Source organism: Triturus cristatus, chromosome 9 (genome assembly GCF_964204655.1).
Source record: "Triturus cristatus chromosome 9, aTriCri1.1, whole genome shotgun sequence".
Lineage (NCBI taxonomy): Eukaryota > Metazoa > Chordata > Amphibia > Caudata > Salamandridae > Triturus > Triturus cristatus.
The window spans coordinates 24,637,069-24,653,006 of record NC_140592.1 but is presented as its reverse complement, the minus strand read 5'-3'; the positions used below and the strand labels follow the sequence as shown (position 1 = coordinate 24,653,006).

Below are 15,938 nucleotides of genomic sequence, written 5' to 3'. Positions count from 1 at the left end.
GTCTGACCTGCCTTAAAGACTGGGCTCGACGCCAGCCATGGGCTCGCCGCCAGCCATGGGCGCGCCACCAGCCTTGGGCGCGCCACCAGCCTTGGACACGCCGCCAGCCATGGGCATGCTGCCAGCCATGACGGGCCACCTTCAAGAATGCCAGCCTTGCCAAGAATGGGCTGAGGAGTTCCGAAGAAGGGAGGGGCTAGAAGAGATGTATCTGTTTACTACTTCGGGGAAAAAACGCCGAAACCCTGGCAGAACAGATGTTTACTCTGCCTTTTTGTAGCATCAGGAAATGAAGTCTAGAGCCCGCCCCCGGCTCGTAGACTCTCTTGTGTTTCCGGTGAGCCTGTTCCTTCCACCCTCTTAGGATGTTTTTGGGGTCAGGGTTAGATGTATTTTCAGTGGGGTGGTGTCATGACCCTCCACTTGGCAGGGAAGGCAGGAGCGGGATTGTATAGGACAGCGGCCTAACTCGAGGCCATATTTTCATATTAAAAGTGACCCATTTACCAATCCCAGGCCAAGCAGGGCGTATGGGATCTGAGAAGAATCACGCAGTCCCTCTGTGCCTGCAGCCCAGGCGGGCCTCTGTTGAGTGTCGTCCCTCTGTGCCTGCAGCCCAGGCGGGCCTCTGTTGAGTGTCGTCCCTCTGTGCCTGCAGCCCAGGCGGGCCTCTGTTGAGTGTCGTCCCTCTGTGCCTGCAGCCCAGGCGGGCCTCTGTTGAGTGTCGTCCCTCTCTGCCTGCAGCCCAAGCGGGCCTCTGTTGAGTGTCGTCCCTCTGTGCCTGCAGCCCAGGCTGGCCTCTGTTGAGTGTCGTCCCTCTGTGCCTGCAGCCCAGGCGGGCCTCAGTTGAGTGTCGTCCCTCTGTGCCTGCAGCCCAGGCGGGCCTCTGTTGAGTGTCGTCCCTCTGTGCCTGCAGCCCAGGCGGGCCTCTGTTGAGTGTCGTCCCTCTGAGCCTGCAGCCCAGGCGGGCCTCTGTTGAGTGTCCTGAAACCAGCATGTCTTCCAGGGAAGGCAGAATTCTCTTCTCTAACTGGGGACAGTTTCTTACCTTTACTGTCCTTGTATTTCTTGCAGCAGGAGAGGGATTCTCCCCCTGGGGCTCTGTGTTTGTAAACCTAGCTGAGACCAAAGCTCTCACCTGAAACCCCGCTGAGGGGCAGACATATGAGCTCCTTATGCACTCCTTGGGCGTGGACCTGAATCCTGCTACAAGGGCAGCTTTGGTTTTACTCTGCAGCCCCTGTGAACATTCAGCATGAAAACGGCCGGGTGTCAAGTTTGCACAAATAAAGCGGTCTGTCCTTTGAACAAACTCGCTCACATTCATTGTACGGCCAGATTTTCATGACGTCAGCACATTTGAGGCAGTGAAATCAGCAGTCAGAGCGCAAACCAGGCCAGGTGAACATGCATGAAGGCCTGTCATGTCCATGAACAGTTCCAGCATCATATACAAAGTCCTCTCTGCTGAGAGGGGGGGGGGGGGGGTCAGAATTCCACTGAGCCTGGGCCCTTAGCAGTGAAGCCTTTGTTCAGCTGTGGGGTGGCACTGCCCGCTACGGTGGTGGCACCTCGGTACTCTGTGGCATGGAGGGCCTGGGGCGTCCCCCAACACTGGACAAGAAAAAAGGGAGACCCAAAGAGGGCAAAATGGCTGCCATGTCCTCGTTTTAAATGCATTAGAGAGTGGTTTAATGAGGCCACCTTTCTAGGTCTAAAGGTGGGGCGTCTTGGCAGGTGGGTGGGACCGAGATGGGTGGAGGGCTGTGGGGGTGGGCGAAGGTTGTCCTCGGTGAGTACAATGCAGTGCTTCATTTATTAATAAAATACATGCCAGAGGCCTTGTCAGGAGGCGACTGCAGCTTGCACTGCCCATTGCTCCTGCCAGCGCTGCCAGTGACAGCGCCAACACAACGACAAACCATCGTGCTCCTACAAGTGCGACACTTCAGACTATTCCCGGCCCCCAAAGCTATAAGAATGGCTTGGGAGGCAGGGCCAGGGATTAGCCTTTTTTTTTAGGTTTATTGGATTAACAATCAATTGTTATTGTGCTCCTCTTTAAATTAGACAAACAGCGCCACCATGTGCCAGACTATCATAAGTGCCGGTGTTCACTGTTAAGTGCCTGTGCCAAGTACTGGCTCAAATTAAGCACTGGTGCAAGGTGAGGGTGGGTGCAGTTGGCAGAACAGTGTCAGGTGGTCTGCTTCTAACAAGTGCTAGCCCCAGTCCTTAACAGGAAATCGGGGTTCAGCTGGGGTTCTAGCAAAAGATTAAAGGGGAGAATTTTTGCTAGTAAAAATTCCAAACCCCATTTTTATGTTGTTGTGACCACCCCCTAAACCCAGATAAAGGAGTTACCTGCTCTTGTATGGAACAGGGCTACAGCATGCTGAAGGCATGGTGCAAAAGAGGCAGGCTGGCCCATAAGTTATTATGAGATTTCCAGACATACCAGTGTCTAAGATGCCAGATGCCCCCCCCGGGATAGGGTCATTCACATGTCAAGAAGACCTGACATGATTAAGTCAGCCTGCACCTCTATCAGGCTTCCGGAAGCATTGACCTATCAGGCTTCCAAAAGCATCGACCTATAAGGCTTCCAGAAGCATCGACCTATCAGGCTTCCAGAAGCATTGACCTATCAGGCTTCCAGAAGCATTGACCTATCAGGCTTCCAGAAGTATTGACCTATCAGGCTTCCAGAAGTATTGACCTATCAGGCTTCCAGAAGCACTAACCTATCAGCCTTCCAGAAGCATTGACCTATCAGGCTTCCAGAAGCATTGACCCATCAGGCTTCCAGAAGCATTGACCCATCAGGCTTCCAGAAGCAGTGACCTATCGAGCTTCCAGAAGCATTGACCTATCAGGCTTCCAGAAGCATTGACCTATCAGGCTTCCAGATGCACTGACCTATCAAGCTTCCAGAAGCCCTGACCTAGCAGCCTCCCAAAAGCACCGACCTATCCGGCTTCCAGAAGCATCGACCTATCAGGCTTCCAGAAGCATCGACCTATCAGGCTTCCAGAAGCACTGACCTACCAGACAATACTCTTCTTCCCTAAAAGCCGCTTCACCTCTTTGTCTTGTGCGGCACTGTGTAAATGTGGCATCTCAGGGCGGTGGCGTGCCTGGGCCAAGCAGCCGTAAACTAGACCCAACGCACTTAAAGTTACCTGAGTAACTTGAAGTACTGACTCTTCATACAAATTCTGGCAGCACGATACTGGCCAACTTTGTGTTGCATTCTAACACAACATGATCCGGCATGTACATATTCCTGTTTGACTCTGTTGGCTTTTCCAGATCTTGTGGCGTTCACTCCATTTAACTGTCTGTATTTCTGAGACATGCTGGTTTTGAAGTTCATCTTTCTGAGGTCAGCTTCCGATAACATATGAGTGACCTTATTTTCTTCTCTTTACTTCAGGGGGGCTTTCTCGGAGGTGGTGCTGGCCGAGGAGAAGAAGACCCAAAAACTAGTGGCCATCAAGTGTATCCCGAAGAAGGCGCTGGAAGGGAAGGAGACCAGCATCGAGAATGAAATCGCCGTGCTCAGGAAGTAAGTAATTCTCTGTGTCTCAGAATTGTGGCGTTTCACAGGTTTGTAGCCTTTTGGAGTCTTCTGGTGGCCCATTCAAGTCTACCACTGGGAACACAAGGCTTCTAGTTACCATTTTTTCTTCAGATGGGCAAATTTTTCCATGTGAAGAAATTCTTTTCCAGAACCCACCAATGTCAAATCTGGGCAGGAAATGTATCACAGGTGTGGAAGAGGGCCCCCAAAGTTACTATGTGAGGGGTGGCCCTGGATTAGCAGTGGTCACCTCTCAAACACTCCATAGAAGCACCCAGGTCCCCACTCTAGGGAGCCGCACACTCCTCCGGGAATGTTCACACCCTGAATTTCACCTGTCAATGTGAATATTCTGAGTCTGTGAATAGGGAGCGTGGGATTCTGGGGGTAAGTGGCCTTTTTTTCTTCCTAGTGGAACCAACAAGGATAATATGCTTTAAAAATCAGTGCAGTGGGAAACAAACTGTTCATCCAGCCGAGGGACATGCAGCTTTTGGGGAATATTGCTGTGGTATTGATTCTCTGTTCTCTAGGACAGCAGCTCTTAACTTATTAGCGTCTGAAGCCCCCACTGAATCACTACTGGAAGCCGGGAGCCATCCCTAACCGATATTCACAATGTGAAACTCACAAAAATACAGAAACGAGTATGCATCAAACATATTGGCAACTTCTGAATTTTTTATTATTTCTCAATTTAAAAAGTACAAAAATATATTTTCTTTATTTTAATGAAAAGGTTGGAACTTTTCAAAATGTGTTTTTTATTTCTAGAAGACGAGGGTATATGGTAGATTGAAGCATCTGGCTTTGTCCTTTTTACTCCTAATGTTTGCTCTCTTTCTGATGGCACAAATGAGTGCTTCCCTTGTGGCCACCAGTTGCCCTTACTAGAATCTCTTTGCTCAACTTCTGCTGGCCCCAAGAATCAAGCTAAGAACCAATCACATTTTCAACCTCCAATTTCGAATTCCAACACATATACAGAGCATCTTGAAATGTTGTATTTTAAGTTCTGCTTTCCTTATGTATACATACTTTGTTAATTTTTTAATATTTAATTTTCTAAACAGTTGTGGACACACGAGTAGGCGTCTGCGGACCCCTTAGTAGGTATCTGTGGACCACTGGGTAGCTGTCTGCGGACCCCTGAGTAGGTGTCTGCGGACCCCTGAGTAGGTGTCTGCGGACCACTGGGTAGGTGTCTGTGGACCCCTGAGTAGGTGTCTGTGGACCCCTGAGTAGGTGTCTGTGGACCCCTGAGTAGGTGTCTGTGGACCCCTGAGTAGGTGTCTGTGGACCCCTGAGTAGGTGTCTGTGGACCCCTGAGTAGGTGTCTGTGGACCCCTGAGTAGGTGTCTGTGGACCCCTGAGTAGGTGTCTGTGGACCCCTGAGTAGGTGCCTGTGGACCCCTGAGTAGGTGCCTGTGGACCCCTGAGTAGGTGCCTGTGGACCCCTGAGTAGGTGCCTGTGGACCCCTGAGTAGGTGCCTGTGGACCCCTGAGTAGGTGCCTGTGGACCCCTGAGTAGGTGCCTGTGGACCCCTGAGTAGGTGCCTGTGGACCCCTGAGTAGGTGCCTGTGGACCCCTGAGTAGGTGCCTGTGGACCCCTGAGTAGGTGCCTGTGGACCCCTGAGTAGGTGCCTGTGGACCCCTGAGTAGGTGCCTGTGGACCCCTGAGTAGGTGCCTGTGGACCCCTGAGTAGGTGCCTGTGGACCCCTGAGTAGGTGCCTGTGGACCCCTGAGTAGGTGCCTGTGGACCCCTGAGTAGGTGCCTGTGGACCCCTGAGTAGGTGCCTGTGGACCCCTGAGTAGGTGCCTGTGGACCCCTGAGTAGGTGCCTGTGGACCCCTGAGTAGGTGCCTGTGGACCCCTGAGTAGGTGCCTGTGGACCCCTGAGTAGGTGTTTGTGGACTCCTGAGTAGGTGTCTGTGGACCCCTGAGTAGGTGTCTGCGGACCCCTGAGAAGGTGTCTGCGGACCCCTGAGAAGGTGTCTGCGGACCCCTGAGAAGGTGTCTGCGGACCCCTTAGTAGGTACCTGCGGACCCCTTAGTAGGTACCTGCGGACCCCTTAGTAGGTACCTGCGGACCCCTGAGTAGGTACCTGCGGACCCCTGAGTAGGTACCTGCGGACCCCTGAGTAGGTACCTGCGGACCCCTGAGTAGGTACCTGCGGACCCCTGAGTAGGTACCTGCGAACCCCTGAGTAGGTACCTGCGAACCCCTGAGTAGGTACCTGCGGATCCCTGAGTAGGTGTCTGCGGATCCCTGAGTAGGTGTCTGCGGACCCCTGAGTAGGTGTCTGCGGACCCCTGAGTAGGTGTCTGCGGACCCCTGAGTAGGTGTCTGCGGACCCCTGAGTAGGTGTCTGAGGACCCCTGAGTAGGTGTCTGCGGACCCCTGAGTAGGTGTCTGCGGACTCCTGAGTAGGTGTCTGAGGACCCCATAGTAGGTGTCTGCGGACTCCTGAGTAGGTGTCTGTGGACCCCTGAGTAGCTGTCTGCGGACCCCTGAGTGGGTATCTGTGGACCCCTGATTGGGTGTCTGCAGACCCCTGGTTTAGAACCATCACTCCTAGAACCATCGCTCCAGGACATTGCTGCAGCCACACGTCTCTGCCCCCTCAAGTAGTGGTTCGATGGCTTTACACCTCTACCCATCTCTTGCAGCAGTACTGCATGTCTGGTTTCTGCCTGTCACCAGTGATAGTGCTGTAGCATCCAGGCTCTGCCAGTCTATGGCAATAATGCTGCACTTTCCTACTCCTGCTTCTCGCATGTAGTAGTGCTGTGCTTTACAGCTCTGCCCCTGGCTGATAATAGTGCTGCGCTTCATGTCATTGACTCTCTCATGGAGTAGTGCTGTGGCTTTACAACTCTGCAACAATCTGGTAATAGTGCTGCAGCTTCCAGTCTCTGTCCCTCTCCGGTAACAGTGCTGTGGCCTCCCAACTTTGCATGTCTAGGAGAATAGTGCTGTGACTTCATGTCATTGGCCCTCTCATGGAGTAGTGCTGTGGCTTTACAGCTCTACCCCTGGCTGATAATAGTTCTGCAGCTTCATGTCATAGTCCCTCTCATGGAGTAGTGCTGTGGCTTTACAGCTCTGCCCCTGGTTAATAATAGTGCTGCAGCTTCCAGTCTCTACCTCTCTCTAGTAACAGTGCTGTGGGCTTCAACCTTTGCTTGTCTAGGAGAATAGTGCTGCGCTTCATGTCATTGCCTCTCTCATGGAGTAGTGCTGTGCTTTCCAGCTCTGCCCCTGGCTGATAATAGTGCTGCGCTTCATGTCATTGCCTCTCTCATGGAGTAGTGCTGTGGCTTTACAGCTCTGCAACAATCTGGTAATAGTGCTGCAGCTTCCAGTCTCTGTCCCTCTCCGGTAACAGTGCTGTGGCCTCCCACCTTTGCTTGTCTAGGAGAATAGTGCTGTGACTTCATGTCATTGGCCCTCTCATGGAGTAGTGCTGTGGCTTTACAGCTCTGCCCCTGGCTGATAATAGTTCTGCAGCTTCATGTCATAGTCCCTCTCATGGAGTAGTGCTGTGGCTTTACAGCTCTGCCCCTGGTTAATAATAGTGCTGCAGCTTCCAGTCTCTACCTCTCTCTAGTAACAGTGCTGTGGGCTTCCACCTTTGCTTGTCTAGGAGAATAGTGCTGCGCTTCATGTCATAGCCCCTCTCATGTAGTAGTGCTGTGCTTTCCAGCTCTGCCCCTGGCTGATAATAGTGCTGCGCTTCATGGCATTGCCTCTCTCATGGAGTAGTGCTGTGCTTTCCAGCTCTGCCCCTGGCTGATAATAGTGCTGCGCTTCATGTCATTGCCTCTCTCATGGAGTAGTGCTGTGCTTTCCAGCTCTGCCCCTGGCTGATAATAGTGCTGCGCTTCATGTCATTGCCTCTCTCATGGAGTAGTGCTGTGCTTTCCAGCTCTGCCCCCGGCTGATAATAGTGCTGCAGTTCATGTCATTGCCTCTCTCATGGAGTAGTGCTGTGCTTTCCTGCTCTGCCCCTGGCTGATAATAGTGCTGCGCTTCATGCCATAGCCCCTCTCATGGAGTAGTGCTGTGGCTTCATGTCATAGCCCCTCTCATGTAGTAGTGCTGTGCTTTACAGCTCTGCCCCTGGCTGATAATAGTGCTGCGCTTCATGTCATTGCCCCTCTAATGTAGTAGTGCTGTGCTTTCCAGCTCTGCCCCTGGCTGATAAAAGTGCTGCGCTTCATGTCATTGCCTCTCTCATGTGGTAGTGCTGTGCTTTACAGCTCTGCCCCTGGCTGATAACAGTGCTGCGCTTCATGTCATTGCCTCTCTCATGTAGTAGTGCTGTGCTGTACAGCTCTGCCCCTGGCTGATAACAGTGCTGCGCTTCATGTCGTTGCCTCTCTCATGTAGTAGTGCTGTTCTTTACAGCTCTGCCCCTGGCTGATAACAGTGCTGTGCTTCATGTCGTAGCCCCTCTCATGTAGTAGTGCTGTGCTTTCCAGCTCTGCCCCTGGCTGATAACAGTGCTGCGCTTCATGTCGTAGCCCCTCTCATGTAGTAGTGCTGTGCTTTCCAGCTCTGCCCCTGGCCGATAACAGTGCTGCGCTTCATGTCATTGCCTCTCTCATGTAGTAGTGCTGTGCTTTCCAGCTCTGCCCCTGGCTGATAACAGTGCTGCGCTTCATGTCATTGCCTCTCTCATGTAGTAGTGCTGTGCTGTACAGCTCTGCCCCTGGCTGATAACAGTGCTGCGCTTCATGTCATTGCCTCTCTCATGTAGTAGTGCTGTGCTGTACAGCTCTGCCCCTGGCTGATAATAGTGCTGCGCTTCTTGTCATAGCCCCTCTCATGTAGTAGTGCTGGGCTTTCCAGCTCTGCCCCTGGCTGATAACAGTGCTGCGCTTCATGTCGTTGCCTCTCTCATTTAGTAGTGCTGTGCTTTACAGCTCTGCCCCTGGCTGATAACAGTGCTGTGCTTCATGTCGTAGCCCCTCTCATGTAGTAGTGCTGTGCTTTCCAGCTCTGCCCCTGGCTGATAACAGTGCTGCGCTTCATGTCGTAGCCCCTCTCATGTAGTAGTGGTGTGCTTTCCAGCTCTGCCCCTGGCCGATAACAGTGCTGCGCTTCATGTCATTGCCTCTCTCATGTAGTAGTGCTGTGCTGTACAGCTCTGCCCCTGGCTGATAATAGTGCTGCGCTTCATGTCATTGCCTCTCTCATGTAGTAGTGCTGTGCTTTCCAGCTCTGCCCCTGGCTGATAACAGTGCTGCAGCCTCTAGGCCCTGACCCTCCTCAGTGATATTGTGGTGCCTTCTGGTTGTTGCGCCTCTCCAGTAATAGTGCTGTGGCACCCAGGCTCTGCCTTTCTAGTATAATAGTGCTGCGCCTTTACACCTCTGACCCTCGTTACTAATATGCTGTCCCCTCCAATCACTGGCCCTTCCCTCTGCTAGTGCTGCAGCATCTCGTCTACAGCTCTCTGATAATAGTGCAGCATCTTTCTGTCGCTACCCCTCTTTGGTAACAGTGCTGTTGCATCTATTCTCTGCCTTTTTAGGATAATAATGCTGTGATTGTACCTCTGCCCTCGTACGGTATTAATGATGCAACTTCAAGTCTCTGAGCCCCTCCTGTTGTTCTGTTCCTTCCCACCTCTGCCCCTCTCTAGTAATAGTGCTGTGGCCTCGAGTACCTGCCTGTCTATGATGATAGTGCTTCTAGCGGCGCTGCTGCTTCAAGGCACTGACCTCTTTTCTAATAGCGTTGTGGCCTCCAGGCTCTGTGTCTCTCAGTAGTCATTGGTGTCACTGTTGATTTGCTTGTGCTTGTTTTCATGGTCTTAGTTTAGCTGGTGCTGCAGTTTTCCGTTCTTGGAACCACTGTCCTTGGAATGTCCCTCTGGGCCCCTGTAGTTTCCTAGCAGGCTGGCGGATTCCACAACAGTGTGGGGCCTGTCCCCTGACACCCAGGCGCTCTGGGTACTGCACACCCGGGGATGCAGAGGACCCGGATATTGGTGCTGGGCACTGCACACACTCGGGGGATGCAGAGGACCCGGATATTGATGCTGGGCACTGCACACACCCGGGGGATGCAGAGGACCCGGATATTGGCGCTGGGCACTGCACACCCGGGGGATGCAGAGGACCCGGATATTGATGCTGGGCACTGCACACACCCGGGGGATGCAGAGGACCCGGATATTGATGCTGGGCACTGCACACACCCGGGGGATGCAGAGGACCCGGATATTGGCGCTGGGAACTGCACACCCGGGGGATGCAAAGGGCCCGGATATTGGTGCTGGGAACTGCACACCCGGGGGATGCAAAGGACCCGGATATTGGCGCTGAGCGCGGCACACCCGGTGGATGCAAAGGGCCCGGATATTGGCGCTGGCCGCTGCACACCCGGGGAATGCAAAGGACCCGGATATTGGCGCTGGCCGCTGCACACCCGGGGGATGCAAAGGACCCGGATATTGGCGCTGGCCGCTGCACACCCGGGGAATGCAAAGGACCCGGATATTGGCGCTGGCCGCTGCACACCCGGGGGATGCAAAGGGCCCGGATATTGGTGCTGGGCACTGCACACCCGGGGGATGCAGAGGACCCGGATATTGGTGCTGGGCACTGCACACCCGGTGGATGCAAAGGACCCGGATATTGGCGCTGGCCGCTGCACACCCGGGGGATGCAAAGGGCCCGGATATTGGTGCTGGGCGCTGCACACCCGGTGGATGCAGAGGACCCGGATATTGATGCTGGGCACTGCACACACCCGGGGGATGCAGAGGACCCGGATATTGGCGCTGGGAACTGCACACCCGGGGGATGCAAAGGGCCCGGATATTGGTGCTGGGAACTGCACACCCGGGGGATGCAAAGGACCCGGATATTGGCGCTGGCCGCTGCACACCCGGGGAATGCAAAGGACCCGGATATTGGCGCTGGCCGCTGCACACCCGGGGGATGCAAAGGGCCCGGATATTGGTGCTGGGCACTGCACACCCGGGGGATGCAGAGGACCCGGATATTGGTGCTGGGCACTGCACACCCGGTGGATGCAAAGGACCCGGATATTGGCGCTGGCCGCTGCACACCCGGGGGATGCAAAGGGCCCGGATATTGGTGCTGGGAACTGCACACCCGGGGAATGCAGGGAACCCGGATATTGGTGCTGGGCACTGCACACCCGGGGGATGCAAAGGGCCCGGATATTGGTGCTGGGAACTGCACACCCGGTGGATGCAGGGGACCCGGATATTGGCGCTGGGCGCTGCACACCCGGGGAATGCAAAGGGCCCGGATATTGGTGCTGGGCACTGCACACCCGGGGATGCAAAGGACCCAGATATTGGCACTGGGCACTGCACACCCGGGGGATGCAGAGGACCCGGATATTGGCGCTGCACACCCGGTGGATGCAGAGGACCCGGATATTGGCCCTGGGCGCTGCACACACCCGGTGGATGCAGAGGACCCGTATATTGGTGCTGGGCGCTGCACACCCGGGGGATGCAAAGGACCCGGATATTGGCGCTGCACACCCGGTGGATGCAGAGGACCCGGATATTGGTGCTGGGCGCTGCACACCCGGGGGATGCAAAGGACCCAGATATTGGCACTGGGCACTGCACACCTGGTGGATGCAGAGAACCCGGATATTGGCGCTGGGCGCTGCACACCCGGGGGATGCAAAGGACCCGGATATTGGCGCTGGGCGCTGCACACCCGGTGGATGCAGAGAACCCGGATATTGGTGCTGGGCGCTGCACACCCGGTGGATGCAGAGGACCCGGATATTGGCGCTCGGCGCCGCACACCCGGGGGATGCAAAGGACCCGGATATTGGTGCTGGGCGCTGCACAGCAGGTGGATGAAAGGACCCGGATATTGGCGCTGGGCGCTGCACACCCGGTGGATGCAGAGGACCTGGATATTGGTGCTGGGCACTGCACACCCGTTGGATGCAGAGGACCCGGATATTGGCGCTGGGCACTGCACACCCGGTGGATGCAGAGGACCCGGATATTGGCGCTGGGCACTGCACACCCGGGGGATGCAGAGGACCCGGATATTGGCGCTGCATACCCGGTGGATGCAGAGGACCTGGATATTGGTGCTGGGCGCTGCACACCCGGGGGATGCAAAGGACCTGGATATTGGCGCTGGGCACTGCACACCCGGGGGATGCAAAGGACCCGAATATTGGTGCTGGGCACTGCACACACCAGGTGGATGCAGAGAACCCGGATATTGGTGCTGGGCACTGCACACACCAGGTGGATGCAGAGGACCCGGATATTGGCGCTGGGCACTGCACACCCGGTGGATGCAGAGGACCCGGATATTGATGCAGGGCGCTGCACACTAGGTGGATGCAAAGGACTCGGATATTGATGCTGGGCGCAGCACACACCCGGTGAATACAAAGGACCCGGATATTGGCGCTGCATACGAGGCTGCGCTGCACGAGCTAACTCAGCCTTTCATCTTCTCAAACTCAGCCCACTAAGTAGCATTGACATTGCAACAGTAACACCTGCTATTTACAGCGCCTCGAAGTGGCAGGAGGGATTTGAAAACGTATTTACACAGTGATGTGTGTCTTGGCACTTAAGTGAAGTTACCTTTGTTACTCATGTCAGCGCTACTCACTTTATCGACCGTGACTGGTTAAGAGGATGAGTCGGATTAACAATTGCGACCCGGAGGTGTTTGGAGGGGTGCTTTCCCCCCTTCCCCGTGATATCTGCTGTGTTGATGACGAGACATCGAGAAATCATCCTGTAAAAATAGAGCTGCCAATACAGCGCAATGCATCTTGGGATGCATTCATGCAAAATGTGGAAAACGGTATCATCACGAGAATAACCCCAATGATAGAAGAGATGCACGTGAAGACACGTATTAAACATTAATGCTGCAAGTTAGGAAATGTATTACACATTAATGCAGTATATTACACTTTATTGCAGTATATTACACTTTATTGCAGTATATTACACTTTAATACTGCATGTTAAGAAATGTATTACACATTAATGCAGTATATTACACTTTATTGCAGTATATTACACTTTATTGCAGTATATTACACTTTAATACTGCATGTTAAGAAATGTATTACACATTAATGCAGTATATTACACTTTATTGCAGTATATTACACTTTATTGCATTATATTGCACTTTAATACTGCATGTTAAGAAATGTATTACACATTAATGCAGTATATTACACTTTATTGCAGTATATTACACTTTATTGCAGTATATTACACTTTAATACTGCATGTTAAGAAATGTATTACACATTAATGCAGTATATTACACTTTATTGCAGTATATTACACTTTAATACTGCATGTTAAGACATATATTACACAATAATGCAGTATATTACACTTTAATACTGCATGTTAAGAAATATATTACACAATAATGCAGTATATTACACTTTATTGCAGTATATTACACTTTAATACTGCATGTTAAGAAATGTATTACACGTTAATAATTGCATTACACATCAATTCTACACATTAAGAAATGCAGCATGCATTGATGCTGCGTATGACTCAATCATTTTGTAAGTGAGGAAATGTACTGCACGTTAAAGCTGCACGTTAATAAATGTATTACACATTAATGCTGCATATTAAAAACATTAGTATGCAATGCTGCATATTACACTTTAATGCTGCATGTGAAGCAATGTATTGCACATTAGTTATGCATATAACACATTTTGGCTGCACGTGAAATCCAGCAGCGGCCAACGCAGGTAAGAGTGGTGAGCGGTGGGGCCGGTGGGTGGGGGGATTTCGACAGACGACGAGGGAAAATGTATTATTTATTTATTTCTCCCTCGTGGCTGTCTGTCGAATTACGCCCCCCCCCCCCCCCCCCCAACCCGGCCCACCGTTCTTACCTGCACGGGCCGCTGCTGGTGAAATCTATGACACCTTAATGCGGCATATTAATGTTGCAAGAGAAAAAAATATTACACAATAATGCTGCACATTAAGAAATGTTTGAACATTAATGCTGCAAGTTAAGAAATGTATTACACGATAATAATGCATATTACATATTAGTTCTGCATGTGAAATGTATTAAACATTAATGCTGCATATTACATATTAATGGTGCAAGTGAGAAAATGTATTACGTATTAATGCTGCATTTACACATTAATGTTGTGTGTGAAGAAATGTATTACACATTAGTGTTGCCTATGGCCCATTACTGTTGCATGTGAACAAATGTTTTACACATTAATGCTGCCTATGACACATTAATGTTGCATGTGAACAAATGCGTAATACCTAATTCTACATACCACACATTAATGCTGCTTTCTAGATGTTAATGCTGCATGTGAAACAAATGGATTCCCATTAATACTGCATTTACACATTGATGTGTCTGAAGAAATGTATTACACATTAATGCTGCCTATGGCCCATAAATGTTGCATGTGAACAAATGTTTTACATAATAATGCTGCCTATGACCCATTAATGTTGCATTTGAACAAATGCCTTGTACATAATGCTACACACCACACATTAATGCTGCTTTCTACGTCTTAATGGTGCACGTGAAAAAATGTATATCACATTAATGCTGCATTTACACATTCATGTTGTGTGTGAAGAAATGTATTCTACATTAATGCTGCCTATGGCCCATTAATGTTGCATGTGAACAAATGCCTTATACATAATGCAACATACCACACATTAATGCTGCATGCTAAGAAATGTGTTGCACATTAATGCTGCTTTCTACATGTTAATGCTTCACGTGAAAAAATGTATTCCACATTAATGCTGCATTTACACATTAATGTTGCATGTGAACAAATGTCTTACACATTAATGCTGCATATGACCCATTAATGTTGCATGTGAACAAATGCATTATACATAATGCTACATACCACACATTAATGCCACATGCTAAGAAATGTGTTGCACATTAATGCTGCTTTCTGCATGTTAATGCTGCATGTGAAAACATGTATTGTACATTAATGCTGAATATTCCACAGTAGTGCTGCATGTGAAGAGATATATGGCACATTAATGCTGAATATTACACATTCATGCTGCATGTGTAGAAATGTACTACACGTTACCTCCTCGTCCATCTTCCTCGCCACAGTAATTACATAATGAGATTTAGCCTCGCACAGAAACTCCTTAGTCAAAAGTTAGCATACTAGCCTCCCATCCCTCCAACATGGCCAACTTCCTCTTCCTCCTATAAAGAGGAAGTCCACCCACAGAAAATCTTGTTTTTAGTTTCTGTAAAAACTTTTCATATCGAGTGCAGTAGGGTGAGTGGGCGAGCGTCTTGCATACGGTGTCCCAGGGCCCCGTAAGTCTTGCTGTAGCAGACTATGCTGCTTCATTTTTAGGTCTCGCGCCTAGCGTTGCAGAGCGCAGACATGCTCGCGCAGCAAGACTTCATGTAGGGGCTTCTGAAAGCTGACCACACGCTCGTGCGTGTGCTTTTGTTTTCGTCGGCTGCAATTGGCTTTTGCATGCGTCTTTTTAAAAAAGACAGCACGCAATTGGTGAAAGGCGGGTGCATGTCCCAGCTTCCTTTAGAAATGTAAGCGCCTATGGCCTATTGGTTTCTGTTACGCGCAGCAGCGGCATCTGGTTTTAATTATAAACACGTGTTTATAAGTAGCGCGCGTTCGCTTTGTTGCCACGCTCCCTCGCCCCGCACCTCTGTGGTGCGCGTGCACCACTGGTTTTTAATCTAACTTCACCACTGCTCTCCCTCTCCGCCACCGGTATACTGCAGGATTTCTATGCGAGAGCATGACCTTTAGCAGATCGTATTTATCTAGATACTACATTTATTTCCCACAGGCAGCAGTCAACTGAGAATTTAGCCACTGCCAGTCTGTCTGGCCACGAGGTGTCGCTGTTGCAATACTGCAGTCTGTTAAGACAACACAAGTAGCGTTTTTTGCCTGATCTCCATCCAGCTTTGCGGAGATCCCAGCTTCTCTCTGCTGTCCCCTGCGTCCGTCAGGTATACTTTGATGTCGGAATCTTTGGCATATTGTACAACAAAAGACTCCCCCCTCACACATGCCCCTTGCAGCACAGTCGTTAAACACTCTACTGTGCGACGAAAGATCAAACGCATGTCTGTACAATCACAGCCTGGGCGGCGCGTGCTGTTATAGCCCTTCTGTGCTACACATTCACAGTACTAAATGAACACAACAGGTCCAGGCTTCTCCTTCCTAAGAACTCTGTAATTTCCGCTGTGGCCCAATGTAAAAATGGTAAATTGACGCTCCTGTTCGCATACAGAACAAGACGAAATTTCTGACAAAC

The 15,938-nt window shown here is 51.1% G+C and overlaps 1 protein-coding gene across 1 annotated transcript in view; it reads left to right on the top strand.

The window, feature by feature from the left end:
• Positions 1-15,938, top strand: part of CAMK1 (calcium/calmodulin dependent protein kinase I) — a 456,222-nt gene that overhangs the window by 321,920 nt on the left and 118,364 nt on the right. Inside the window, exon 3 of the mRNA XM_085624276.1 lies at positions 3,437-3,568. Within this exon, the coding sequence (XP_085480402.1) occupies positions 3,437-3,568 (132 nt within the window). The remainder of the gene's footprint in view (positions 1-3,436; positions 3,569-15,938) is intronic.